We start from the raw sequence: 26,909 nt of genomic DNA, 5'->3' as shown, positions 1-26,909 counted from the left end.
TTTCCCCATCTCCTGTGGCAGCCTGTGGGCCTCCTCTTCAGGGCCCTAGAGTTCTGTGGAGACAGCCTGAAAACATACTTGCCCATTTCACAGAGAAGGAAAGTGAGTCCAGAGAAGGGATGTGATTGGCTCTGTGTCAGTCAACTAGTCGGAACCAGAGCCAGGGCTAGAACACATTATCCTGACATCTTTCTTGTAGTTGGAGGTGTGCAGCCTCCTCAGTATTGGAGTGTGGTTGTCATAAAGAGAGACTGCAGTCTTCTGAGGGTTCAGACAGTAGAGCAAAGAGGGTAAAATGCGTGCTCAGCTGTGGCCCACTAGGGACAGGGTGACCGGAGTGGGGCCTGTGTCCAAGGCCTGAGCTTCTCTCTCTCCCACTCAGGGTGGTGTACCATGAGCTGGTGCTGACCACGAAGGAGTACATGCGTGAGGTCACCACCATCGACCCCCGGTGGCTTGTGGAGTTTGCTCCTGCCTTCTTCAAGGTCTCCGACCCGACCAAGCTAAGCAAGCAGAAGAAGCAGCAGCGTCTTGAACCCTTGTACAACCGCTATGAGGAGCCCAATGCCTGGAGAATATCCCGGGCCTTCCGGCGTCGCTGAAAGCAACACTCGCTTTCCTCCTGCAGCAGTGGCCCAGGGCTTGAGTGCACTCTTTTTGGTGATCCAGTGACTGAATACTTAACTGGACATTTTCTGAACTTAATTTGCATTTCTTCCCTCGTGGTAAAATAGAAACAGGGGTTTTCGCCTGGTTTGACCAGAGCCTCCAGTCCCCACTACCCCAGTCATTGGGGCCACCTGGGGCTCACAGCCAACACGAGGGTACACTGCATCATCTCCAGGAAAGGGGCAACTTGTGCATCCCTGGGATGGGAAACGGGCACGAGCATCTGACACCTGGACCTGCAGACTGATAGATGCAGTGAGGACCTGATGCCCGCGCTGGTGCTCTGGAGGAGAGAACCACAAAGCTCCCTGAAAGTAGTGGCCCCACTTCCTGCCCCTGTGCAGCCCCTGTACTTTCATTTGACCTCCTGAAAATATTTATTTTCTTAAAGAAACAAAAATGGTTTTCAGTGACGTTTTCTTTTAGTTGAAAGGTTAGGAAATTGGCCTGGGCTCAGGGTGAGATTTATTATTTGTGGCTTTGGTGCACAAGGTGGGGAGTCCCATGAAACCAGAGCCCAGGCCTACTTGGGCTTAGAGGTGACGCACAGCCCAGACCTCCAGTCTTACCTTAGCACCCGTACTAGGCTGGCCGTGTCATGATCGCCCCGTGATTAACCACGCCCATGCACGGGCTCTCAGATCTGGCGCCTGAGTGGTTACAGATGCCACATACTGGAATGGAGAAGGCTCTCCCACCTTTACTACACTTGCCATGTGTAGTGTGTCCTATTTCCTTTTGAAACTTGCTAATAATGACAAAGCTTTTACTTTATTTTCTTTCACCTGAGGTCCTTGATGGGCTTTAACAAAGGATTTTTATGGTCAAAGCCTCCCCTTCCCTGCCCCAAACAGAAAACCAACACAAACTTCTCAGAGCCCGTTTGTGCTGCCCAGCATTTGTACTCTGGGTCTCGCACCGAGTGGTTTGCTCCCAGCATTCGGTTGGGGAATAACCACCTCCCTATGCCCTTCCCAGATTTTTGGAAGCTCTTGACTAGGAAGAACACGAGGCAGGTGCTGTCAGAGCAGGCTGCAGGGCGTCTGGAAAGCAGTTCTGGACGTGGAGCTTGTTTAGAGGCCCCTGGGGAATTGGGCCATTGTATGTCACAGCCTGCACCACCTCCCCAATCCCCATTCTGGTAAGTTCTGAAATTATGTAAATACTAGAACTACCATAAAATTGTGCACCAGCCACTAAAAGAGACTATACGACATTCTAGGAAATGAAGGAATGTAGGCTGTCGTTGGGTGGCAGGCAAATCCCCCTGAAGACACAATTCAGAAAATGCAGTGGAGAGGAATACAGGCCAGGGAGTCTGCTGACTGAGGTTCCTGCCCCTTTTTGAGCTGATTGTGCGCCTCTGACTCCGTGTGAGTTTGCTCCTTAGGAAGCCCAGGCCTGCAATTAAAGGCAGGGGGATGTATGTGTGCTAACAGTTAAGGCCTTACGGGGAGAAGACAGTGTGGGGGCTGACAAAGGAATCCGAAAGGGCAGCGGGGGCTGGGTACCCAGCTCCCCAATCTTTATTCCAGCCCAGGTCTTTCCAGTTCAGGAACAAACTTGGCTTTGTGGCCCATCTGTCCCAGCTCAGTGACCAGCACTGATGGCATTGGCACCTCTGAGGTCATAATTCCTGAAGATGGAGTTTTGGGATTTAAGCTCAGGCTGAGAAGGGGATGTTTAACAGGCCAAGGTGAAAGCCAGGGCCGGTCATCTTTCCGGTTTGGTGCTCAAAAAGAAGGACCCTCGTTCTGTGGATGTTCCTTGAACATCTCCCCTAGGAGCTGGGGTTGGTTCTCTGCTGTCACAACAAGGTGGGGTCTGACCTCACTGTCCACCGGGAAGCGGCATACAGGCGTGTTGCCCAGCCTGCTCAGGAGGAGGCTTCCAGCCAGATTCGAAAGGATGACCGGCCTGCTGCTTCCACACAATGGAGCCCTTGTTTCTCTTCCCTGAACCAGTATTACCCGAGGTTGAGTGACAGCCCAGGAGAGGATGTGGGTCTCATGCAGGGAGCTGGAATCTTCTTGGCCATTAAAGTCTACTGTTCACTGCACCCCTGCGGGAGCCTAGCTCAGGAGTTTCCTGCCCCTGCACATGTGCTGAGTCTGTGCTTGTTTGTGTATGTGGGGGACCGTTCTCAGGGGGCACATGTAAGCTCTACTGCTGGGTCAGGCTTCTTGGTCCTGAGTTCACCTTCATCCAATCAGGAGCACGGTTTGATTCGGGCTGTCTCTCCTTCAGCCCGAAGAATTTCCTCTGGTAGCTGTTGGAACTGTCTCCTCTGAGCAGCGCCCCTCCAAGTTTAAGACTTTGAAAAAAAGAGTTGTGAGGAGTGGCTTGTTAATGAACATTTCAGAGGGCAGAGGTTGCATGTCTCAGCCTGTAGAGACCTTTTCCATGATGCTGTTTCTCATATAAATCTGTCCTTCATGTGTGGGTACTCAGGATCTGTTTCCACTCAAAGTTTACACTTCACCATGACAGCCTGGCTTTAATATGGAATTAAAGCGCATATATGTGTGTATAGTATATATTATAATACGTAAGTGAGAGGAGGGGAGATAGTGAAGCAGACTCCTTCATGCACCCTGACCAGGATCTACCTGGCAATCCCATCTAGGGCCAATGCTCATGTACTGAGCTATTTTTAGCACCTGAGGCTGATGAGCTCCAACAGAGCTATCCTCAGCACTCAGGACCAGTGTTCAAACCAATTGAACCCCTGGCTGCAGGAGAAGAGGGAGAAGCAGATGATTGCTTTTCCTGTGTGCCCTGACCAGGAATCAAACCCACAACATCCGTACACTGGGCTGATGCTCTATCCACTGGCCAGGGCCCATATATATAATGTGTGTGTGTGTGTGTGTGTGTGTGTTACAACCTGTATTTAAAATTTTCCTTGCTCCAAATTGTAAAAAAAAAAAAGTTTTGTTTCTAGGGGAGAAAAATGTTGCTTTTTATTTGTGGGTAGTGATTGAGAGGCATCCCCTCCTGTGAGGGCTGTTGGGACTTAGCATTAATACCGGGCAGGGTCTACATACAGGTGGAAGTGGGGCAGGCATTTATAAGGGTAAGGCCGCCCAGGCTCAGCGTGGCTGCGGTTCTGATTAACCAGTCACCCAGCTCCTGGGAAGCTTTTTGCACTGGGGCTGGGTCTACAACTGTCCTAACTCCACTCTACCCCCGTCATACTCAGTCACACTCCCTTTTCTATGTGTCACCGCCTTTTCAGCCTTGCCTTTCCCACCTACCTCCAGAACACTCACCCCAGAGTTCTGGTCTCCCCCAGATTTGGGCAAGGATGATGTGTGCTGTTTCCCATTCCTCTTCCCTCCAAGGATCTACTGTCCTTTTCCTAAACCGGCCAGAACCCAGGGAGGGCTTGTTCTAGCCTCTCCCTTCACCCTCTTGCCTGAGTGCCTGTTCCCATTCTCCAGATTCTCTCCAAACTTGTTCCCAACATCAGCAGACACAGCAACCTGGAGCCACGGCATGAGTGGGGACACACACCCGGTGCATGTGAGTAGTATGGCTCATGGGAGCAACTGTGATCACAGAAACCATAAGTCAAATCCTGCCTGAGCAAGCCCCAGGAGGCCTCAAAGCTCAGTAGCCCTACGGGCCCCACCCCTACCCCTCACCCACACAGGGAGACAGCTGTAGGAACCAGGTTGCAGGTGGCAAAGCAGCACAGGGCTAGATTAAAGTACCATATGGACATTACTTCAGGACCCTTACACAATAATCCTGGGAGGGGAAAAGAGCAGGTATCCTTGAGCAAGGTGAACTGTCTTTTCCTAAGAACCCACTTAGTAACGTTAAGTGTCAGGGTCAGGCCCCAAACTCAGGTCATCTGCCCCAAGGTACAGCTCTTTCCAACCCCAGGTACTTCTCTCATGGCAGCAAAGAGGACAAAGGAGAACAGGAGAAGCAGGGGCTTTTATTAGGGTCTGGCAGATGTAGGGGAGGTGGAGGTGATATCCTAGACCTGGGCCTAGGAATATGCAGAGCAAAGGGCCCGCAGAGCAGGAACCCAGCCCTCCCTGCCTCCACCAGAGACCCCGCCCCCATCCTGGGTTCCTTCCACCAGCTTCCCCCTGCCTCTGGGAACAGAGCACCAAGAATTGACAAGCAGGACCCTCCAGGGCCACAGCTTGGAGTGGAGTGCAGGATCCAGGCTTTTGCCTCCCACAGTGGGAGATCTGGGGAGCTCAATGCATCCCTCTCCACCAGGAGAAAGGAGGGACACTCCTTCTTTGTCCCCCAGAACAGAACAAACTCTTGTTCTCTGTGATGGGGGAGAGGAAGAGGGCTCAGGCCTCGAAGCTGGACCTGGGAAGAGGCCAGAGATGAGACCCCCAGGAGTCCAAGACTCCGCCTTTGCACTTGCAGTGTCTCCTCTTTTACTTCCCGTGGACTCTGGTGAGCAGCTCCAAGTCTGGGCCAGGGTGACTGACAGGCCAGTGGGGATCTGCTCCGAAGACATCTGTGGGTTTCGAAGTGAGGGTTTCCCCAACACCAAATTCATCTATATGTACACAGGGCAGCACCTGGGTGCCATGGGAGCAGCTGCTAGGGGCTAGTAGGAGTAGCCACCCTTGGGGCCAAAGGGCTGTGTAGGGCCAGCCAGCTCTGGGAGGTAGGCAGGGCTCTCGTCCAAGTGGGACAAAGGGACTGTGTCCTCCTCACTGACTGGCCTGTCAAACTCGGCCTTGAGAGCTGGACGCTGATTGTCCGGGAAGGCCAGAGAGAAGAGGGCCTCGGGCTCGCACACAAACTTGTACACATAACGCTCGCCAGCCACCTGTGGGAAGAGAGGGGCTGGGTCAGTCTAACTCTCTCCTCAGGTCAATGTAGGGATGAGGAATGGGTCCAGGCAGATGTGTGGGGTGCATCTCTCTCCCATACTGGTCCTCTAAGCAGCCAACTCCCTTATTCACCTCTAATCTCAATCTCTTCATGCTTTGGGCTTCTCAGTTACTGTTTAGCACTTTTTTGGGAGAGGAAAATCTTGGAATTGTCCACAATTTTTCAACCCTTCTGACTGGTTCATTATCTGCTCCTACAAACTCGCTGAGAATGCTCTTCTGTCCCCTGCCCCTTTCCTCTTGTCCCTGGACCCTTCATCCCTGACCTTCTGCATGATGCCTTTCTCGTAATAGTATCGGAGCGAGCGGCTCAGTTTGTCATAATTCATGGCTGGCCGGTTCTTCTGGATGCCCCAGAGCCTGGCGACCTGGGGGAAGAGGAGACAGGTTTAGGATGGCGATGCTAGCTCAGCAGGGGAAAAGTGGGGGGTAGGTCAGAAAGTACACTTGAGAGTCTTAGTGCAAACTCTGAAGCTGGTCCTGCGACCAAGCACCAGCCCCCAGACCTAGCTTTGGTAAGAATTTAGGTGAAGACACATGCCACCTGTTCTCAGGTCCTCTCATCTCCAGTCCCCAAAGCTGTTGGAGGAGAGGTGGGGACAGCTGAGAAGCCCACCTCCTCAGGCTCAATTAGTTTGAACTCCATCCCCCGGCCTGTCCAGGCAATGAAGTGAGCATTCGTTGGGTCATCTAGCAGGGCCACCAGAAACTGCCACAGCTGCAAGGCACCCCGGCGCTGGTAGGGAGGTCCCTCTCGGAATGCTCCAACCCCTTCCTGCTTGATGTCTCCTGGGGAACACAGGAAACAGGATTGTAGGGTTTGTGCCTTCTGGTCCTCCCAGCAACCTTCTCTCCCAGAGGTCATTCCAGGCCCTTTCTTGTGAAATGTCATGTGATTCCAGGGTGACACAGTCAGAGGGCATGGATAAGACCCTGATCCTCTCATTAACAATCACTTCTCTGACCTTCAAATTTCTCAGGGACGACACCGACATCATCTGGGAACGGTCGCACAGGTTTCTCATAGCCATAGCCTTGAGGAGGAAGTTGGGGGTCACTCAGATCTGGGGAATCACTGATGAGACCCCAGAAATGTTCAAAGGGACTCCTGGGTAAGAGACCCTTCCCCTCAGCAAGACTCCCTCTTCCAACCTGGAGGGCTTGGCAGGGAGAAGGGGGCTGCCTTACCCATGGTCCCATCACCTGGAGAGGGTCCGGGGAAACCCTCTGTGTGAAGGTACATTGATGCACACCCAGGGACATCTGGGGGTAGAGAAAGAAAGGTGACATTATAGGTGGCTGGGGTGGAGGTGGAGGCGGCAGACCTACACACATTTAAGAACTTCCAGCCAGCCTGCTTTCCGGTTGGTTCTATTCCCAGCTGCCTGCCTACCACCAGCCCCGGGGGAAGTTCACCCAGAGGGGGTGTGAGGCTGGAATCCCTCAGCTTGAGGGCTGGGCCAGAGGGCAGGGATGGCAACAGCTGGGGCTGGGTAAAGCTGTTCCACAAGGCCCAGGATTCCAGAGAGCAGCTGTTTCCTGTGAGTTCAGGGGGTGGAGGGAGGGATTGAGATGTACCTCCGGGGAAAGGGTACAGTGTCCATGTCTAAGACTCCCTTGGAATGGACTAACCTCCTGTCAGCAGGTCAGATTCCCTGCCCAGTGTGCATGTGAGACAGAGGGAGGAATGAATGGAGGAAAGAGGGTGGTGGGGGAGGGGAAGAGACTGCATGTATTTATATCTGGGGAAGAGGCAGTGGGCACTGGGCCCTCTCTTTTTTTCCAGGTCTGACAGCAGAGCACATTCCACTCCATTTCATTCCATTCCGTAGGATTGAAACCTTCCCAACTCCACCTGGAGGCAGTTGGTTGTGTGAAGCCACCCGTTCAAGTTCCAGCCCCTTCTGTTTTACTCCCTCCACTCCCACCGATGAATGAGATGGTGAAACCTGACACCTCCGGGAGGAGGCGGGAGGGTGGGCTCATTCATGCATCCATTTTGTGAATGGAATTCCTGACTCCATTCAGAGGAAACTGACGGGGGAGGGGCAGGAGTTCAAGGGCATGTAACATGATCTCCTCCGGTCTACATCCTTTGAAGGTCAGCGGCAAGAGCGTCTCCCTCCTCTTTCCTGTATCTCACTGCCAGGCATGGCTCTGGCTTTTGCCCCAGGGTTGAGGAGTGGCGCACCCTTCTGTCTCACTTGGGCAGCCTGGGGGTTTGTGGTTCATTCCCCTGCCCCTAAAAGACTGGGCATCAGAAAAAGGGAAATTCTAAAGCTCTGGCCAGCTGAGTTTACTCTAATCACTGAATTTATTTTTCTCATGCAAATTTGCATAGAAACTCAAATGTGGGTATGGTAACAATGTAACAAGCCAAGGTTTTTTCTGGGCCCTTCTGAGAACTGCACTTCCACTGCCTGGGGCTTCAAATCACAGCTATTTATGAATACGGCTGAGTGCACCTTACTCAGGTCAACACTAGGTGGAACTAGAATTTACAGCAGTTCTTACTTCTAGTACTCAGCTCTGGCCAGGATTGTGGGTCATCCATCAACCTTTAGGCTTGAACAGGTTGTGGAAACCACATATTAACCCTGAATCCCTCGTGGGAACTATGAGCCTGGCTAGTTTCAAGTTCATCTTTCTCTTCATTCAAATCCCTTTTATTTTTAAGTCTGTGGGGACAGAGAACAACCTATTCATCTTATTCATCTTTGTATCCTCCAATTCCACACACTCATGTTTCTCAAACAGTGCTTTAGTCTCTGTAATTAAAACCCCAAACACCTGCTAAATAGACATAGAAAAAGTGCCTTAACTTTCCTATTATGTCACATGCAGCCTTGAGGGCAAGGACCTATGTCCCATTTTTCTTTGATCTGAATATAAATTTACTGATTGAAAAATGACGATTCTTGCCCTGGCTGGTTGGCTCAACTATAGAGCGTTGGCCCGGTGTGTGGAAGTTCCGGTTCGATTCCCAGTCAGGTCACAAAGGAGAAGCGCCCATCTGCTTCTCCACCCTTCCCCCTCTCCTTTCTATCTCTCTCTTCTCCTCCCTCAGCCAAGACTCTACTGGAGCAAAGTTGGCCAGGGCGCTGAGGATGGCTCCTTGGCCTCCGCCTCAGGTGCTAGAATGGCTCTGATTGCAGCGGAGCAACACCCCAGAGGAGCTGAGCATCGCCCTCTGGTGGGCATGCCAGATGGATCCCGGTGGGGCGCATGTGGTAGTAGGTCTGTCTGCCTACTTCCCCAGCCCCCCCACCCCTGCTTTTCACTTCGGAAAATTACACAAACACACAAAAAAAGAAAAATGATATGCCAAGGTTGCAGATATGATACTCAGGGCACATAAGAATCAACCAATGAACGCATAAATAAGTGAAACAACAAAATCTCTCTCAAATCAATAAATAAAAACTTTAAAAATTTTTTAAATAACAGGAAAATGACAATTCTTTTGAATCTATGAAAAAAGTGCATGGGTTGAGTTTATGAACTAGTAAAAGGATAGAAAGGTAAAAACCTTATGGAAAAACATTCTGGTGGTTATCAGATGCCACCCCACCCAGCAATCTCACCCCAACCCCTCCCACCTGAAATGTTTCTTACCGGAGTCGTAGGCGAAGTCCGTCTGCTCTTGTTTGATCACCACCCCCGCCCCTGGGTACCTGTGCCCATTGACTCCACCCTGGCCCATGGCCAGCTGTTCGTATAGGGGGTCAAGGTATTCTTGCTTGAAGCTCTGCTGGGGGTAGGGTGGGCAGGGCTCGGACAGTTGGTGTTGGTAGGGGGCTGGGAGGGGTTCTCGGCCCCCTCCCTGAGAAGATGTAAAGGAGTGGCAAATATCCAAGGGCTGCTGGAAGACGGAGCTGGATATGGTTGGATGGAGAAGGAAGAAAATATCAGAATAAGCTCTCCTCATGCCTGCTACTCCCAGTTTGCAGAGGGGGTTCCAGTGTGGGGTTGTGGACCAATACCCCTTCCTCCCCACCTCCCCCAACATGAGGTCTTTTAAGAGTAGGTAGAGAACACTCGGGAATTGAAGAAAAACTGCTGAGCTCTGGGCCCAATTCTGGTGATCTCTTTGTCTCCTTACCTATGCTCCCCAAGGTACCCATGGCCAGGGTGGGGCTGGGAGGTGCCAGAGGTTCTCAGGAAACTCCGTTGTTCTGCCCGGGGAAAGGGCTGCAGGGGGGACTGTCCGGGGGCACCAGGGGCGGGGGACTTGATGGCGATTTGTCTAGGGGGGGTCATAGACACTGGTGTCGAGGGGGAGACAGGGGTGAAGGAGCAGAGAAGCCGGGCGAGCATCATTAAACCCTTCCTCCATCCCCAGGGCAGTGAGGGCACAGGACTTACAGAAGAAAGAGGAGAGGATGCCGGGAAAGGAATGGCATGGGCCAGATTCAGCCCCAAATGAACTCCTTTTTCCTCATTTCATAAATGCTGAGACTAGGTTTAGTCTTGAGAATACCACTCCCCAGCCCAGAGCCACTGGGTTGGGTGGGACAGTGCCTTCTTCAGTGGAAACAAACTCAGCCCGGCCTTAACACGCACATCCCCTGAGCCCCCTGCTGCGTTTTCCATCCTAACCATGCAGAGGAAATCCTGAGCTGTACTGCTCCCTGCTGGGAGCCAGGAATCCTTTCTGCTGCCTCTTCTCATGAGTGCCTCCTTCCCTCCTCCCCCGCCCCTCCCCCTCCACCAGGGCCGGCCTGGCTCACCTGGAATAAAGGCACTGCTCGCCATGGTGGTAGGGGAGTGACGGCTTCCTGCTGCAGGACAGGGCCGGGTCTGCGCGGGGACTCTGGGGCTCCTTCTTGATCCTGGTGGTAGGGCTGTGGAAAGCTACTGCAGGGGTTGGGAAAGGCAGAGCAGGGCCAGAGAGTGTCACAGAAGAGGCAGTAAGAGCTTGCGACACCTTCACCTTCTGCTCTCTGAGGACCAGCTGGGTGACGGGTACAGCCTTATCCCCTCTCTGGGTTTCAGTTTACAGAGATTCGTAGTCAGACGCTTTTAAGAAGTTTGGCTATTTACATTATATCTAGTTTTATACATCAGGCAAATGAATGTCCAGTATTAACCAAAGAAACAGTCTAGAGTTCAACATTTAATGCACCCCCCCCCCAACCACCTTTGTAGGGGTGAGCACCATCAACCTAGGGCCTGTGGTTTTCCCGAGTGCCCTGGGAAATTCCAAGGGCGAGAAATGTTTGGGGGCTATAAAGAATCTTTCTTTATCTGGTTAACGTTGGATATTAGCCCACTTGCATGTCAGCTGACTAAAATTATACACATGCTTCTAATTATCTGTGAAGAACATTGGCCTTTCCTGTGGCCCCTGCTGGGTCCACAAACTCCAGGCACCAGGCAAAGCATCGAACAGTTGGTTCCAAGTGGGCAAACTGTGAGATTCTGTCTTACGGCAGCCGGGTCAAACGCCTGTATCAACTGTTCTGTTACCTGCTGTTTTCGATTGTGTGCCCTGTTTCATTGCATTGGTGAAGACAGTTGAGAGCAAAGTATCTGACATTAAAGCAGGGTTTCTCAACAGCAGCACTACTGACATTTGGGCCAGCTAATTTTCATTGTAGGGGAGCTATTCTGAGCATTGTAGGGTGTTTAGCAGCATCCCCGGCCACTACCCCCTAGATGCCAGTAGCATCTACCTCCAGTAGTGGCAACCAAAAATGTCTACAGACATTGTCACATGTCTCTCAGGGGATGGGGGGGGGGGCGCAACATAGCCCCCAAGTTGCATGAAAGTAACAGAATGGTAGAACTGGATCCTGTTGAACTGGTCCAAGCCCCTCATTTCAGAAATAAGGACATGGAGGATCAGAGAGATGACGTGTCTGCTCCATGGTCACATAGCTAATATGGAGAAAGCCCCGATCTGAACCAGGGTCTTCATCGCCCAGTTACTGCCTTGATCTTTGAGGGGCTCCCCAAGAATGGGAGCCTTACCCTTCAGCCCTTTCTTTAGGAGAGAACAAGTTGATCTTTTGTGAATTTCTGTCCCCATGACTCATTTCCTGCCCTCCCCCACTCCCCATTCCCTCTACCCAGAGCCCTCTACTCACAGTTCTCTGAATGGAAGTCAGGAACAAACTGTTCATCACTATCTGGTACCTGAGCTGCGGAGAGATGTTAAAGGTGAGTCTGGGGTAGGGGGCCCTGGATGGCAGCCCCTGGGAGATACCATTAAGGCAGCCCTGCTGACTAGCACCCACCCAAAAAAGAAAACAGACTTGATCGGAATAAAGGCAACTCTATACCAGGTCTTAGTGCCCTCCATCTCTGGGCTCCATTAAGACCCTGGAGGGGAGGCTGCAAATTCCCAGAACCTGTTGGAGCAGATTCCAGTCTTTTCCTAGATGCTTTGTCTTTATTCTTTCCAGCTTTCTGAAGTGAAGCCCTGCCCCTTAGAGTTTACAGAGATCTCAAAGAGACAGCAGAGTCACATCTGGGATGGGCAGACATTACAAGGAATGAGATCCTATGGACTTTGATTCACATGGGGAGATTCTGAACTGGGCTGGACCCAGGAATCTGCATTTTATACAACCTCTAGGGTGAAATCTAGAAATCTAGATCCTAGGAAAGGAGATGGAATAGAGAAAAGAGGGTGGTTCAAGAAAGGTTTAAAAAAGGCCCTGGCCGGTTGGCTCAGAGATAAAGCATTGGCCCCGGTGTGGAAATCCCATGTTCAATTCTCGGTCAGGGCACACAGGAGAAGCGACCATCTGCTTCTCCACCCCTCCCCCTTCTCTCTCTCTCTCTTCTCCTCCCTCAGCCATGGCTTGAATGGTTTGAGCAAGTTGGCCTGGGCACTGAGGATGGCACCATGTTGGGCAGATAAAATGTATTATGCTCACTTCGTTAAAGACGGCGCTGCCCACGAGGAGGCCATCGCCCAGGTGATATTAATGTGTGTCTCTGTGGGCAGGTAGAATCCTTGTAGCCTGGGGCTTGGTTTTGGGATTAAGCCTTTCCCACCCTTTTTGATGTGGGGCGGTACAATACAATCATGCCTCAGAGAAGTGTCTTTGTATTAGAGACTTCCCTATTTTGTATATTGGATTAAAGGTTTGGAATCTACACTATAAAATGGGGGCAGAACGAGAGCTTGCTCTCTTGGTTCCTAGGATGATTAGCATGAGAGAGCAGAGGGAGCAGAGCAGAGAGCAGAAAGAGGCCATGTGGCCAGGAGAAGCAGCCAAGATGGCGGAGTGCTGAGTGAGATGCCAGTTTGTGCAGAGTTTGTATCTGGGATAAGGAAGGAGATGGGGAACTGAGGAGAATAAGGCTGGTGAGCTAGAAACCTTTGATTCTAGGAAACTCGGATAAGTCAGTGGCTTTGTGAGCACTGAATGTGAGTGGGTTTTGGAGCCCAGTGTGTGTTTTTACTTGCCCGCCGCGTGTAAGCTAGAATTAAAGAAAATGGCCCACCAGTTTTTGGCTCCATTGTTTCTTTACCGACTGTCCGAATCCAATGCGAACCTGCATGGGCCAGGCTGCTGTGATAGTGGCCGTGGCTACTGGCTTTACACACCATGACCTTGCCTCGACACTAAAATAGCTCACTGCAGCAGCCCCAGATGGGCAGAGCATCAGCCCTAGCCAGGGGGTTGCCGGGTGGATCCTGGTTGGGGCACATGCAGGAGTCTGTCTCTTTGCCTCCTCTCCTCTCAGTAAAAAAAGAAAGAAAAGTTAAAAAAAAAAAGGAGGGGGATGAGAATGGGAGAGGAAGAGGCTGAGAGACTTGGGACACTGGGAGGTCAGGTGCCTCATCCCTTTAATGTGCAACTAGAAGAGAGGAGGGCTCCCCGAGCTGGGAAGTCTGAAGAGCATTCTCAGGGTGCCAGTGTGGGTGGCGCTGGGTTTGGGGATTACGCAGCAAAACTAAAATAGAACAGCGGCTCATCCATGACCTCCAACCTGGATATCCGGTTGATTTTGAGTTCTTATCCTGGCCTCACCAACTCCTTCAAGTGGATATACCTCCCTTGACCCTGGAGGTTTTGCCCATTTTGCCACTCTCTCAAGAATAGATTACAGCCTGCCAGTGGTGGCGCAGTGAATATAGAGCATCAACCTGGAACGCTGAGGTTGCCAGTTTGAAACCCTGGGCTTGCCTGGTCAAGGCACATATGGGAGTTGATGCTTCCTGCTCCCCACCCCTACCCTTTCTCTCTCTAAAGTGAATTTAAAAAAAAGAAAATTAAAAGGAAACCTGGAGCCATAAGGATCCCCTTTTTTTTAAAAAAAAGAGTAGATTACAAAGCCCTGGCCGGGTAACTCAGTTGGTTAAAGCATCATCCTGACACATGAAGGTAGCAGGTTTAATCTCTGGTCAGAGCACATACAAGAATCAACCAATGAATGCATAAATAAGTGGAACAACAGATCAATGTTTCTCTCTCTCTCTCAAAAATCAATTAAAAAAATAAGGATTAGATTATAGCAGGAAGGGGAAGGGTAGATACCAAGAAGAACTTGCTGATAGTCCAAATGAGAATGGCTTGAAAGTGAGGTGATAAAACCCAAGGGAACTGCTCTCAGATTGGACAATGTGGAAGCTGATGGATAAAATGACCAAATGGCTGGTAAGGGTGAGGGTCTGAGGAAACGGTTGGAGAACACCCCCATTCATCCTAGCCTACACAGATACACACCTCAGGCTCTACTGCTTTGCTCCTGGGCAAAGGCTCCAGTTTCTTCCTTAGATTTCAGCCACAGCCTCTGATTAAAACTCCCTACTCCCGCCCTGGCCGGTTGGCTCAGCGGTAGAGCGTCGGCCTAGCGTGCGGAGTACCCGGGTTCGATTCCCGGCCAGGGCACACAGGAGAAGCGCCCATTTGCTTCTCCACCCCTCCGCCGCGCTTTCCTCTCTGTCTCTCTCTTCCCCTCCCGCAGCCAAGGCTCCATTGGAGCAAAGATGGCCCAGGCGCTGGGGATGGCTCTGTGGCCTCTGCCTCAGGCGCTAGAGTGGCTCTGGTCGCAACATGGTGACGCCCAGGATGGGCAGAGCATCGCCCCCTGGTGGGCAGAGCGTTGCCCCTGGTGGGCGTGCTGGGTGGATCCCGGTCGGGCGCATGCGGGAGTCTGTCTGACTGTCTCTCCCTGTTTCCAGCTTCAAAAGAAAATTAAAAAAAAAAACAAAAACAACTCCCTACTCCCACTCTCACCTCCTATAGTCAGTTGTTCTCTGTGTAGCTGTCAGAGTGATCTTTTTTACAACAGAAGTCAAATCACATCTCTCCCTTGCTTAAAGCATGAATCTCAAACTCTTCCCCTCCCCTCAGCCTGTAAGGCCCCACATGGTCTGATGCTGCTTCCTCTTTAATCTGCCTCTTCAGGCTTTACTCTCTAGAGCTCTGTTCTCTGTTTGGGTCCTCAAAGCTGATCAGCTTGATCCCTCTCTCCCAGATATTTGCCTGCCTCTTTTATTTCTGGCCATTGAAGTCTTAGCTCACTTTGTCACCTCTTCAGAGGCCAGTCTCTGAGCACCTAGACCTAAGTGGTCCCTCCCAGCTCTTTCTTGCATCCATTTAATTTTTCCCCAGCATATACAGCTACCTAAACCTATTAACTTATGTTTACGTGTTTATTGTCTGTCTCCTCTACCAGAAAGTTAAGCTTGCTGAGGGCAGTGGCTTTATCTGTCTTGTTCCTCTGATTCCCCAGGACCCCAGGAACAGGGTCTGGTTCAGAGTAAACACTCAATGTAATATCTGTTGACTCTGTTGAATAAACATACAGTGACCTCTGTCCTCAGGCTGGTGGGAGCCAGTGTGGTGGAAGACAGGACTGAAGAGATCCCAACCAGCCAGCCCTTCCGTCACCCTGGGATTCCCCCTCTTCACCACCAGGTAACAGTGGAGGCAGTCCTCTGGGAAAAGCCTATCTCACATGGGATACTTTAGGCTGTGGCAAGAAAATTTGTCACCAACTTGCCTTAAAGGTACCGAGTGTTCTTAAGATACATGTTTATAGCCTGACCTGTGGTGGCGCAGTGGATAGAGCATTGACCTGGAATGTTGAGGTTGCTGGTTCGAAACCCTGGGCTAGCCTGGTCAAGGCACATAGGAGAAGCAACTACGAGTTGATGCTTCCTGCTCCCCCCACCCTTTCTCTCTCTCTCTTCTCTCTAAAAATCAATAAATAAAATCTTAAAAACCATATACAGAGAGATATATGTTTATAGATAGTTGATTTCTTGACAGAGGGATTGGGGGAGAGCGTTGGTGAATCAGGAGTCACCAGCAGCTTAAGAACTTATGAAACATCAGCATGAAACAATTCTAAAGTGATCAAATAAATCAGTAGGACATGGACTCCCTTTGCAAAAACAAACAAAAACACACAGGCAGCACACATGTTCTCAGGAGTGCCACATGGGCACAAAGGCAGCCGCTCCCAAAGTGGCCAGACTCGAGAATCTGGGGACATTGTTAAAACATGGATCCCCAGTCACCCCCAAGTCTCATAGGCCTGGGGGTGGTCCAGGCATCTGTATTTTTTTAACAAGTGTCCTTAAGAATAGGCAGATTTGAGAAAACACTCCCCAGGGCGCAAGGCCCACCTTCATCCATGCTGTGTCTTCTGGCCCAATCACAGGTGGCTGGATGAGGGTAATGGGAGCAGAATGAGCAACATTTCTGTCCCTGCTACTGAGGCAAGGAGCATCAGTAGGGTGGGGGTACAGACCCGGGGGAGGCTGATGAACTTGGGCTCCCTCTGGGGCTTCCTTAACTGCTGCATTCTGCTGAGGTAATGGGCTGGGGGCATCTCTTGCTGGCGTCACAGGCCAGTTCACATGATGCTAGAGAGCCCTAGGGGTCATCTTGCCTTCCCTCCCACCTCAGGCCTGAAAGTTTGATCAGAATCCCAGAGGAGGCCACCCCAGCACACAGACCACACCCTAGAAGGGGCGGTGCCATCTTCTTTCCAGGCCAGGAGAAATCAGCAGAGGCAAAAAATAGGCTGTGGCCTGAACCCCAGGCCCTGGTTGGCCCTTCCCTAGAACACTGGCTTCTCCCAAAGGGGCAGGACTCAAGTTGCTGAGAAACTATTAACAAAGATAGAAACGGGAACAGTGACATTCTGCTTCACGTTCCTGGAGAGCAGGAGAATTTCTAATGACCGTGTTTGAGTGTACACCATCCTCTTTATTTATTTGTTGACTTGGCTGAGTTCTGGCTGCCAAGCCAGTATGCCAGCCTTCCCCCAGCTCCATCCTGGCCCTAAGGTCGAGTTTATCTGCCTGAGGACATGGCAGGTGATAAAGAATGGGAAAAGTGCCAAGCCAGCATACTGCCCAAAGAGAAAGAATTTTAGGGAACATCCTAGCGGGGAGGGGAGTCAGTAGAAGAGGAGGGGCTTGGTGACCTCCCAAGCGGGCTCTAGAACTGGAAGGTTAAACCAGCCAAGCAGCTAAGCCCACCCCAGGTTAGCCACTCACTTACTCCACATAGGCCCCATCCCTTTGTCCCCTTCCTAGGGTCCGATCGATCGCAGGATGAAGGGGCCTCTAAAGGAGTCCTAGTGGAGAGGCAGGGAGCCTTTCCCCAGAGCTTCTGCTCCATTGTGTCACCACTAGCCTCGGCTGTCACCTGTACCCCACCCCCACCCTGGCAGCCTTTGTACTGGAAGGAACCAGTTCTCTATCTATGGAGAGACATCTGTCCCCAAGAGCCTTCTAGAAGGGAAGGAGACAGAAATATGCAGGAGGTAGTGTAGCTAAGAAAGACTGGGGGAGGGGATTAGCCTCATCTTTCCCCACAGGACATGCTGAGGCACTGGCATGCTACACACGGATTCACACACACCCTAATTCCTTTCACTTCACAGCAGCACACGAAACACATCCCCCATGCACACCCTTCACACATAGGGTCTCCTTTGAACTTACAAAGACAATAGGGGAAACCAAAGGGCAAGGGAAACCTCAGAGGAGGATTGGGGAGCAGTGATTCTTATGAAAAGGGGAGTAGAGACCCATCCTTTTGAGAATGTTATAAAAGCTATGGATCAATCCTTTCCTAGAAAATTCACGTTTCTTTGTGCATGGTGCACTCCAACAATTTCACAATGTCCGAGAGCTCGAGGACCTCTGCAACCTATCTGCAGAGCTTCTGGGACTCCACAGACCCCAGCCTCACACAAAAGACATAAGTGGCCCTGAGTCAACATTCCTTACTACCAAATAGACCAAAGTCATTGTCCCTGAGCGTTCCCCACAAGCCAGGAAAGATTCCCCACAAGCCTGGACCAGAAGCAGCACACCTTTTACCACCACCAGGCACAGCTTGGGTTCAGCCTGCCCGAGCCTGCGTTTCCCCACGGCAGCCCAATCCTTTCTCCAGCAACTCAACAGATCCCAGGCACCCCGAAACCAGACATGCCCTCCTCCTCCTAGACTCACTTCATCCTCCTCCACTCTGTCTAGAAAACTCCCAACCCCAAAGATATCTGAACCACCTGCCCCTTCAGAGCCCCACTCACACTCACCCCCAATGATGCCCGGACATCGGACTCTAAAGCCATAACTACATCGGCCCAGATCCAATCTGGGCATCCCCAGAATTTTTCACAATCCCCCCACCCCTCCCTCCACACACATATACAAAAAGGACCTGCTGCTTCTCTCCACATTGGGGCTTTAGGAAAAATCAAGCTGAGGGAGGGCGGTTAGACTCCAGCCCCCAGGTCCCTATTCCTACTGACGCACCCCATTACTGGCAAGTTTCCAAAGGAGCTAGCCCCTCCCTGCCACCCCAAAGCTTCCCCTGGGCTGCAGGGGTCACTGACCTGGTGGGAAGAGGCAGGAGAGGAGGCTGGGGTGGTGCTGGGATGGTGCAGGGGGACAGGGCCCCGGCAGCTGCATCTGTCTCCGCAGAGAGAGTGAGAAGGAGCGAGCGGCCTCAGCATCCCCCCCTCAGGCCTGGCCATCCATCGCCAGCTGGGAACCTGAGCTGCTCCCTCAGAAGGAAGGAGAGGGAACCAAGGAGATCCCAGCGTCCCCCCCTCCGTCTTGCGATCCCCACCCCCACTTCCCCACCCACTGGATTTAAATGTACAGAGACTCCCAGGACAGCAGCATGAAACACACACACTCGCTGTCACACTGACACATGCAGATAGACACACGTACAGTCTCTAGACCCCCACCAACAAGGGGTGGGGCTTCCAAGGTTGAGAGCAGATGAGAACATTTTCCTCCCCTTCTCATCTCAAACCCAGGCACAAATGGACCAGCTGCTGCCAAAATGCCAACCTCTGAGCCTACCCCTAGATCACAGCCCTGGGAGCTGCCCACTGTGGGGAGTGCAGGGACCCTCAGCTGACAGACAAGGTGCCTGGCAAGCCAGACAGAAATCAGGCGTTGGGAAAGGAAGTCTTTGAGTGACTGTGGAAACTGACACCTCTGCGTTCTTCAGCTCTAGCCCAGCTCCGGAACCTTGGGAGGAGGATGGGCAGACTGGGCATAGCTCTGCCTATAACTTGGAGCTGGGCATCAGGGCTTGCAGAGTCAGGAAGATGTGCACAATACCCCTAGAGGCCCAGAACCCTCCAGAACCAAAGTAGTTGGTAAGCCATGAATTCCACAAAATGTCTTGAGCACCTGCTCTATGCCAAACAGTCATTTTATTAACATATATATTTTGGGAGCTACCACAGTGGTTAAGTCAGATCTACTCATCTACTCTCACTCCAGAGATCTAATCAGGGGTCTTCCCCTTCTACCCCAAGCTTTTATAGAGGGTTCTGGCGGAGCTGGGTTGGAGCTTTAAGAAATCACTCAGGTGGAGGGCTGGGGAGATCCTAAGGAAGAGAAAAGCCTTTGAAAAGGTGGTGGTTTCTTGGTTTTCAAAGTGTTAAAATAAAAGAACCCTAAGATGGGGGCGTTAACCCTTCCTTCTCAGAGACTATCTAAACACCATCTGCCCCCTACCTGCAGTCCAACCAGCGACACCCTCAGGTCCCACCAAATCACACCAATGACTCCTACCAGGAGACCTCCAGAACACACTTCCCCACTGAGCCGAGGCCCAGCTACTGACCCCACCTCAGCCAGCTTGCAGCTAGCTAACTCTCTGGCAGACAAGAGGGGAAATTTGCCTGGAGTAGAGGAATTCATGAGGAAAAGAGGGACTATCGATTGCCATCAGAATTACAATCGAGGCTATTGGGGGAGGAGGACCGCTGTCCTCTTTAACAAAGTACTGTAAAAAAGAATTATTTAAACTTTTGTTGTTCTTTTGGCTCAGACAGAAAATTGTTTGGCACTGGGAGTTGGGAAGAAAAGAAACCAAGGGTTTAGGTAAAAAATAAATAAATAAATAAATAAATGTTCTGGCAACTCCTGAAGGTAGGTAACAAATTAATTGCTCTTTCTCCTCATCCTCCTGCTCCTCATGCCCCTCCCCTCCAACACCCCAACACACACCTCAGTCCGGTGGCTGCTGCCAAACAAACTTTGCAAATGAAAATTTCAACCAGGAAAACGGGCCCAGGGCCAAGTTCCATTCAAATAAGCAAATACCCCACACAATGGTCTGATTCATCCCCAGGCCTAGTTACACAAGCCTGGCTCAGGGTAGAGAAAATAAATATCAATATGAGTGTCCACACTGGGCGCTGGGGATAGCAGAAAGGCAGGCGGTTTGGGGAGGGGGCCTTGGAGAGCTTCTTGAGGACAGGGAGAAGAGAAGTGGGCTAGGATGGAATATCAGGGTGGAGAACACCCCTCACCCCAGTAATAGAAAAGGTCACAAAACTACTCACCTTCAGCAAGCCACGTCTCCTGGAAGTGACTTAGGTCCTGGAAGAGATCTGAGGGGTGAATAATGGAATTGGAAAAGGTGAGGTGGAGGTGATAATGAGAGAGAGGGCGAGCCCTATGACCCGTCTTGGGGTAGTAGGGGCCGGGAACGATCAGAGTCCCTAGAAGGGCGAGTCTTTTTGGCAAAAGGGCGGGGGGCTCCAGGGTCGGTTCTCTGGGCGTATGTGGTGGAGAGGGTCGCAGTTTCTCTCTCCGGCTCCTTACCTTCAGAGTCGGGGGGCGGCAGGGAGCCTGGGTCCATGAGCTTCCCTTGTGGGACCATTAGCGCTTCGCGCAAGGTCCCATTTCCGGGCGATTTCTGTGGGTAAGGGAAGAATGCCCCGGAGTCACCCTGAGGCTGGTTGGTCGGGAGTGGGACTGGGTTCCCGCGGTGACTCAGAGGCCAGGCAACCCTGAACCCCACTAGGGCCGCGGGGAAGGGGCTTTGGGGCGGGGTGCAGGGCGGGGGCGGGCGTGGAGGCAGGAGCCGCGCTCACGCTGCAGAAGGTGTAGGGCACTTGCTGGTCCAAGTATCCGCCTTTCATCCTCCGCTCCATCCGGCCGCTCCCTCCGGCCGCAAGGCCCAGGCCCCGCGCGGGGGCAGAGACCTGGGAGGTGGGGGGAGCTGTGTTCGCACACCGTTCTGGGAAGGCAGCGGGGTGGGTAAGGGCGACCGGGAGGGGACCGTCTCCAGGCTCTGGGTCCGACGGCAAAACTTCTCCGACTCACTCAGGCGATGGGGGGGCTTCCGCTTGCTGAACTGAGCGCCGCCACCACTCCCCTCCCGCCAAAGGAGATCCCACCTGCTCCTGGGAGCCGGGCTCGCCGTTTCGGCTGCTTTCTGCAGCCCTGCTCTGCCCAGGCTCGGTTACATAAGACGTGTGTGTGTGTGTGTGTGTGTGTGTGTGTGTGTGTGTGTGTGTGTGCTCGCGCGCGGAGGAGCGGGCGAGGCGCGCACCATTCGCACGCCCACAACTCCCGCGCCCCTCCAACCCTGAATCCCAGCGCCTCCCACCCCCTGCCCTGGAATCTGCGGAGGTGGCAGTGAGAGAGTGTGGGGTATCTTGGAGGTGAGGCAGAGAATCACCGACACTCTCCCCCGCCCGTCCCCTCCCTCAGCTTCACCTGAGGCCGGGGCTTCTGTGCTGGAGCCGCGGTGGGGTTCCGAGCATGCCCTCGGGCCACAGCGAGGGCCGCGGGGCTAGGCCAGATCGTTGCGGCCCGGGACCTGGGTCCCCAGCGCACCAGCTTGTTTTCCGGGCGCCTTGGACAGTTGTGAGCCCGGGGGAGCAGCTGATTGGTGCATTTTCTTTGCTTCGGCCCAGGCTTTCTCCCCCTCCCCTCCACCCTGTTCCCTTTGTTTCATTGACTTTTGTGAATGAAACCCCAGGGCCGTGCACACCCGCCAATCCGGAGACTCGCTTGGCCAAGCCAGGGGGCGGAGTTTCCCAGACGAGGGGACCAATCAGAACGCAGAGGCTCCTTCATGGCTTCATTCAGCGCTTGGGCTCTCATTCATAAAAAAATAAACTCGCGGCCGGAGTTCATTCAGAAAGAGCTGAGAGAAAAGGAGGGAAGCGAGGACTCGATGGCTTCTCGGCGGGGCTCAGCAGTGGCCTAGGTCTGAGGCTCAGCGAGCTCCTCAGGCTGGAGTCTGCACGCATCTCTGTGCATCTGCATGTACGTAGGAGTGTGAACATGTCTGTGTGCGCGCCCTGAGGGGGAGGCGGTAGGACTTGTGTGCCCAGAGGAACAATAATAACTAGCATTTATGAAGCACTCCTCTTCCACGCTCATTTCACTTCCATAACGTGGCGAAGTGGCTCTATTGTCTCTATAATACAGGGATTGAAAACGAACACTCAGAGAGGGGCGGTGACTTAGCTGAGGCCAGTCAGCTGTTGGGGTTTACAGTTCCCAATCGTCCACGTTCTCCTGAACAGCCATTGGAGGCCACAATTAAATGAATTAAAACTTTGTGACGACAACTAATACACAGTAGGCATTCAATAAATGTAAGCTGGCACGGAATCCAGGCTTTTCCTCAAGGGTCTGTGCTCTGCAGAGCAGTTCTGTGACCCACTTTCTATTGATTGCAGCAGAGGCCGCAGCTTGAACCTCTGAACCACAGTTCCTCTCAGCTGTCTTTCCTCTTATCCTGAGAGCAAACACAGGGTATTAAGAAACAAAAGCCCCAAGGGATCTGATGATCTGAGGGCAGGACTTATTTCAGTTCTAGCCAAAGACCTGGTCGGGGTGTCTGTCACCTCATTTATTCATTTTATTCAATAAATATTTATTGTACCAGACACAGTGCTAGGTGGCAGGCAAGCATCTGTGACAAAGACAAGCACTTGAGAGTTGGGCTGCTTAGGCTGCAGTCATGAGGATCCACAAGACATGAAATACCCCAGGCCTTTTTCTGAGACAATTTACTGGATCTTAAAACTCTATGCACTTCTTTGAGGAGAACCTGATTTTGCCTCCTGCTTGTTTGTGTTAACACAAGAGACTGGCTAAACCCCAGGTCAGTAGGGGCTGCTTTCAAATTCAACTAATCTAACACCACACTTTACAGAGGAGGCAGTGAAGTTCAGAGAAGGAAATGAGCTTTCAACTGGTCAACGTCAGAGCTGGGACTAGAACACCAAACTTCTAGCACCTGTTTCGGGCTCATTCCATGAAACCATCTTGGGCAGAGGAAAATAAATTTCCTTTTCTTCTCCACTGAAATATTCTTTAAGAGGGCTTATGTCTACTACCCCTCTCCTCCAGGAAGCCTTCCAGATAGCCTGAATCAGTTCTTTAAGGACCCACAACATTCTTGCCTATATCTCTGATGTAGATATCTTTTATTCTGCTTCATGGTGTAGTCATCCTTAGGTATGAAGAGCTCTCCAGGGCCCAAATGAGGTCTCTTCTGCCTCTGTAATTCTTCCTCCATCCTGCTTCATGCTTATGAGGGTCTCATGAAATACTTGTTTGGTGAATAGGTACAATAGACTAAACTATTGCAGCTTAGCAGGAAGCCTGCCCAAGGGAGGAAAGACAAGCCCAAGCAAATCCCAGCTTTGGGCTGGATGGAACCAGTTTAGGGAGGAGCTTGTGTCTCTGGGCTAAGAGAAGTGGGGGAGGAGGACAGAGGGTTTTTTCTGAAGGCAGCTCTGATATTGTCTCCATGACAATGAAGAAAATTCTGGAGGGTCCCAGAGCAGGCACTCGCTTTAAGGGTTCCCAGCTGGTTCTGAGTTCTTAATTTTTATGTAAGGCCCCTGGATACCTGGAGAGTAACCACTCCTCCCCACTTTCCACCCAGAGACCTCCTCTGGCTCTGGCTCAGCATGCTGGCCAGATGAGGATGAGAGAAGGTACTGCTGTTGCTGCCACTGCTGTCACCTGGCCTCCAAATTCAGTGACATCCAGGCTCAGAACAGTGAGATCTCCAGGGGGAACATCCAAGTCTCTTCCAGGGTTTGAGATTATTGAGGATAGGTAGAAACAGAGAGGCTGGTGTTTTTTGTTGGCAATCACATCACAATAGCCAACACTTAGTGCCGTGTTCTGCTTGCAAGGGTCAGACCTGTATTAACTCATACAGTTTTCAGAGGTGTGGTCCCCACCCCCCCTTATTTTGGGCAGAGAGAGTCAGAGGGACAGATGGACAGGAATAGAGAGAGATGAGAAGCATCAATCTTCACTGCAGCTCCTTAGTCTCCTTAGCTGTTCATTGATTGCTTTCTCATATGTACCTTGACGGGGAGGGGGGCTCCAGCAGAGCACACAGTAACCCCTTGTTCAAGCCAGTGACCTTGGGTTCAAGCCAGCGACCCTTCAAGCTGGTGAGCCCATGCTCAAGCCGTCGACTTTGGGGTTTTGAACCTGGGTCCTCCGCATCCCAGTCTGATGCTATATCCACTACGCCATCACCTGGTCAGGCGGTGTGGCCCCCATTTTACAAATGAGAAAACTGAGACCTTGAAAACACATATCTACTTGACCTATGGTGGCGCAGTGGATACAGAATCAACCTGAAATGCCGAGGTCATCTGTTCGAAACTCCAGGCTTGCCTGGTCAAGGCACATACGAGAAGCAACTACTACTACAAGTTAATGATTCCCACTCTTTTCACTCCCCCTCCCTGCTGCCTTTCTCTCTATCTGTCTCTAAAATCAATAAATAAAATCTTAAAAAAAGAAAAAGAAAACATATCTACGCCAAAGGGCCACTGAACAGACTGAGAACACCCCAAACAAACTCATAGGCACAAAGACTACACTTTGAGGGAACACACAAGTCAGATGGAGGACATGCCTGAGCCAGAGAGAACACAGGGACACACCTAGATTAAAGATGCTCCCAGTACCCTTTTGGACACTCACAGCATACTACCTGACACCCCCCCATCACACCTTTGGTAGGGGTTGCATAGGTAAATGTTTCCTTCTTTCTAGTGTACTGGAGCTGGACTTTGACCAGTTTCCCAGGAGTCTGAGTTATAAAATGCAAATGTGGGTTTTAGATATGCAGATTTTCATACCAAGGCAGCCTGAGGCTTAGCTCTGGGATGTGAAGGAAGGGGAAGCTATTTGAGGCACCTGGATCCAACTAAGAGACCCAGGAGTCATTAGAGAAGCAGGCTCTCCCCCGGGGGCCTTCAGATAGGGTAGTTGCAGGGGGCTGGGTGACTTGTACAACCTGACTGTGAAGTGAGGACAGAACTGCCTTCAAAGGCCTGGTTCCTTAATGTATAGAAGAGCTGAGAGTTCCAAGGCTTAAAGGGTAGAGCTCAGTGAGTAACCCATGGACAGCTTGGTAAGGCCAGACCGATGAGATTAACAGAGTTAAGTGGTGTCTCATATTCCTTTAGTGCCTCCCAACCTGGACCTATCACCGGAGGAGTGAACCAGAGAGCAGTGCCAGGCAGTGGGGCTAGAGGAATATGAGGCTTCCCAGGGGCTGGTGAGTCAGGACCACCAAGAAAAACAAAGCGCCACTCTTAAATTTCCTTTGGTTCTTATCTCACAGTGCCACTTTTACATTGTTTCCTCTAAACTGCCAGGGTTCTGAATCCAGGGGCATTTGATGTGTAACCCCCTGAAACCAAGTACCTGCATCAGTGTGTGTGAGCAAGTGTGCATTTGCTGGGGAGAGGATCCGTCAAGGGTCATCACAGAGTGGGATTGTGAAGAACCACTGCTCTATGTCTTTTATCATGGATGGCTTTACAAGATCATAGATCTTGTCAATATTATTAACTTAAAAGTGGTTGGAAAGGGTCCTGTATGGATAGCTCAGTGGCTTAGAGCAGTGGTCCCCAACCTTTTTTGGGCCACGGACCGGTTTAATGTCAGAAAATATTTTCACGGACCGGCCTTTAGGGTGGGACGGATAAATGTATCACGTGACCAAGACAAGTGTCAAGAGTGAGTCTTAGACAGATGTAACAGAGGGAATCTGGTCATTTTAAAAAAATAAAACATCAGCCTGACCAGGTGGTGGCGCAGTGGATAGAGCGTCAGACTGGGATGCGGAAGACCCAGGTTCGAGACCCCGAGGTTGCCAGTTTGAGCGCGGGCTCATCTGGCTTGAGCAAAAAGCTCGCCAGCTTGGACCTAAGGTAGCTGGCTCGAGCAAGGGGTTACTCGGTCTGCTGAAGGCCCGCGATCAAGGCACATATGAGAAAGCAATCAATGAACAACTAAGGTGTCACAATGCGCAACAAAAAACTAATGATTGATGCTTCTCATCTCTCCGTTCCTGTCTGTCTGTCCTTGTCTACCCCTCACTCTGACTCTCTCTCTGTCTCTGTAAAAAAAATTAAAAAATAAATGAATAAAACATCGTTCAGACTTAAATATAAATAAAACGGAAATAATGTAATTTATTTATTCTTTCTCTGAGGACCGGTACCAAATGGCCCTCGGACCGGTACTGGTCTGCGGCCTGGGGTTTGGGGACCACTGGCTTAGAGCATCATCCCAAAATGCAAAGGTTATGAGTTCAATCCCAAGTCAGGGCACATACAGGAACAGATCAATGTTTCTGTCTCTCCTTTCCTCTCTCTGAAATCAATAAATAAATTTAAAAAATAAATGGTTGGAAAGTCAGCACTTTTGGAGAATGTAAGGGTGGATCAGTGGTTCCCCTTGTTCCTCTTCACCTTCCACTTATCCTGAGCTCTCTCTTGAGACCCTACAGAAGAGGGGGGCCTCCCCTCCAGGCAGTTGGCCAGGAGCATGTTGGGCTATAGAGGGAAGGTACAGGGAAAGCTGGTGCCCTGCTCAACTCCAGGGAGAGTTGTCTCAGGAGAAAAGACTGAGAAATGCGGTTTGGGGTGGAGACTGGGCCTCTTTCCCTTGTGCTGTAGGGGTGGGAGCCAACCCATTGGCAGACCCAGGAGGAGCGATCACCACGGCCTGACTCCCGAGGGACCTCCTACTGCAGATGGAGCAGGCAGTCAGGGATGCAAGGTGGGAGGTTCTGGCTCCTTCATCTGGGGTGACAGCTGTGACATTCTTGGAGTAGAGCA

General features: G+C 51.5%; 2 protein-coding genes across 5 annotated transcripts in view; one reads left to right on the top strand and one right to left on the bottom strand.

Moving 5' to 3' along the window:
• Positions 1 to 1,087, top strand: part of DHX8 (DEAH-box helicase 8) — a 31,351-nt gene extending 30,264 nt beyond the window's left edge. Inside the window, exon 23 of the mRNA XM_066364068.1 lies at positions 383 to 1,087. Within this exon, the coding sequence (XP_066220165.1) occupies positions 383 to 602 (220 nt within the window). The 3' untranslated portion in view covers positions 603 to 1,087. The remainder of the gene's footprint in view (positions 1 to 382) is intronic.
• Positions 1,088 to 4,605: 3,518 nt separating this feature from the next.
• On the bottom strand, positions 4,606 to 21,717 carry ETV4 (ETS variant transcription factor 4). Of its 4 annotated transcripts, none has more exons than XM_066364073.1 (13): positions 21,505 to 21,717; positions 20,877 to 20,987; positions 20,605 to 20,698; positions 20,343 to 20,390; positions 11,633 to 11,686; positions 10,274 to 10,400; positions 9,646 to 9,789; positions 9,159 to 9,418; positions 6,732 to 6,806; positions 6,509 to 6,577; positions 6,160 to 6,332; positions 5,810 to 5,911; positions 4,606 to 5,479 (listed from the first exon to the last, which is right to left on the bottom strand). In XM_066364073.1, exons 2-13 carry the CDS (start codon positions 20,934 to 20,936, stop codon positions 5,255 to 5,257), a joined length of 1,431 nt encoding a protein of 476 aa, XP_066220170.1. In that variant the 5' UTR covers positions 20,937 to 20,987; positions 21,505 to 21,717; the 3' UTR covers positions 4,606 to 5,254. The 4 variants fall into 4 exon arrangements, with proteins under 4 accessions (XP_066220170.1, XP_066220172.1, XP_066220171.1 ...); XM_066364075.1 differs by having other exon boundaries at positions 6,747 to 6,806; XM_066364074.1 differs by lacking the exon at positions 21,505 to 21,717 and adding an exon at positions 21,109 to 21,243.
• Positions 21,718 to 26,909: the final 5,192 nt, after the last annotated feature.

This window comes from Saccopteryx leptura, chromosome 2, assembly GCF_036850995.1.
Source record: "Saccopteryx leptura isolate mSacLep1 chromosome 2, mSacLep1_pri_phased_curated, whole genome shotgun sequence".
NCBI lineage: Eukaryota > Metazoa > Chordata > Mammalia > Chiroptera > Emballonuridae > Saccopteryx > Saccopteryx leptura.
This window is presented reverse-complemented; position numbering and strand designations above follow the sequence as displayed.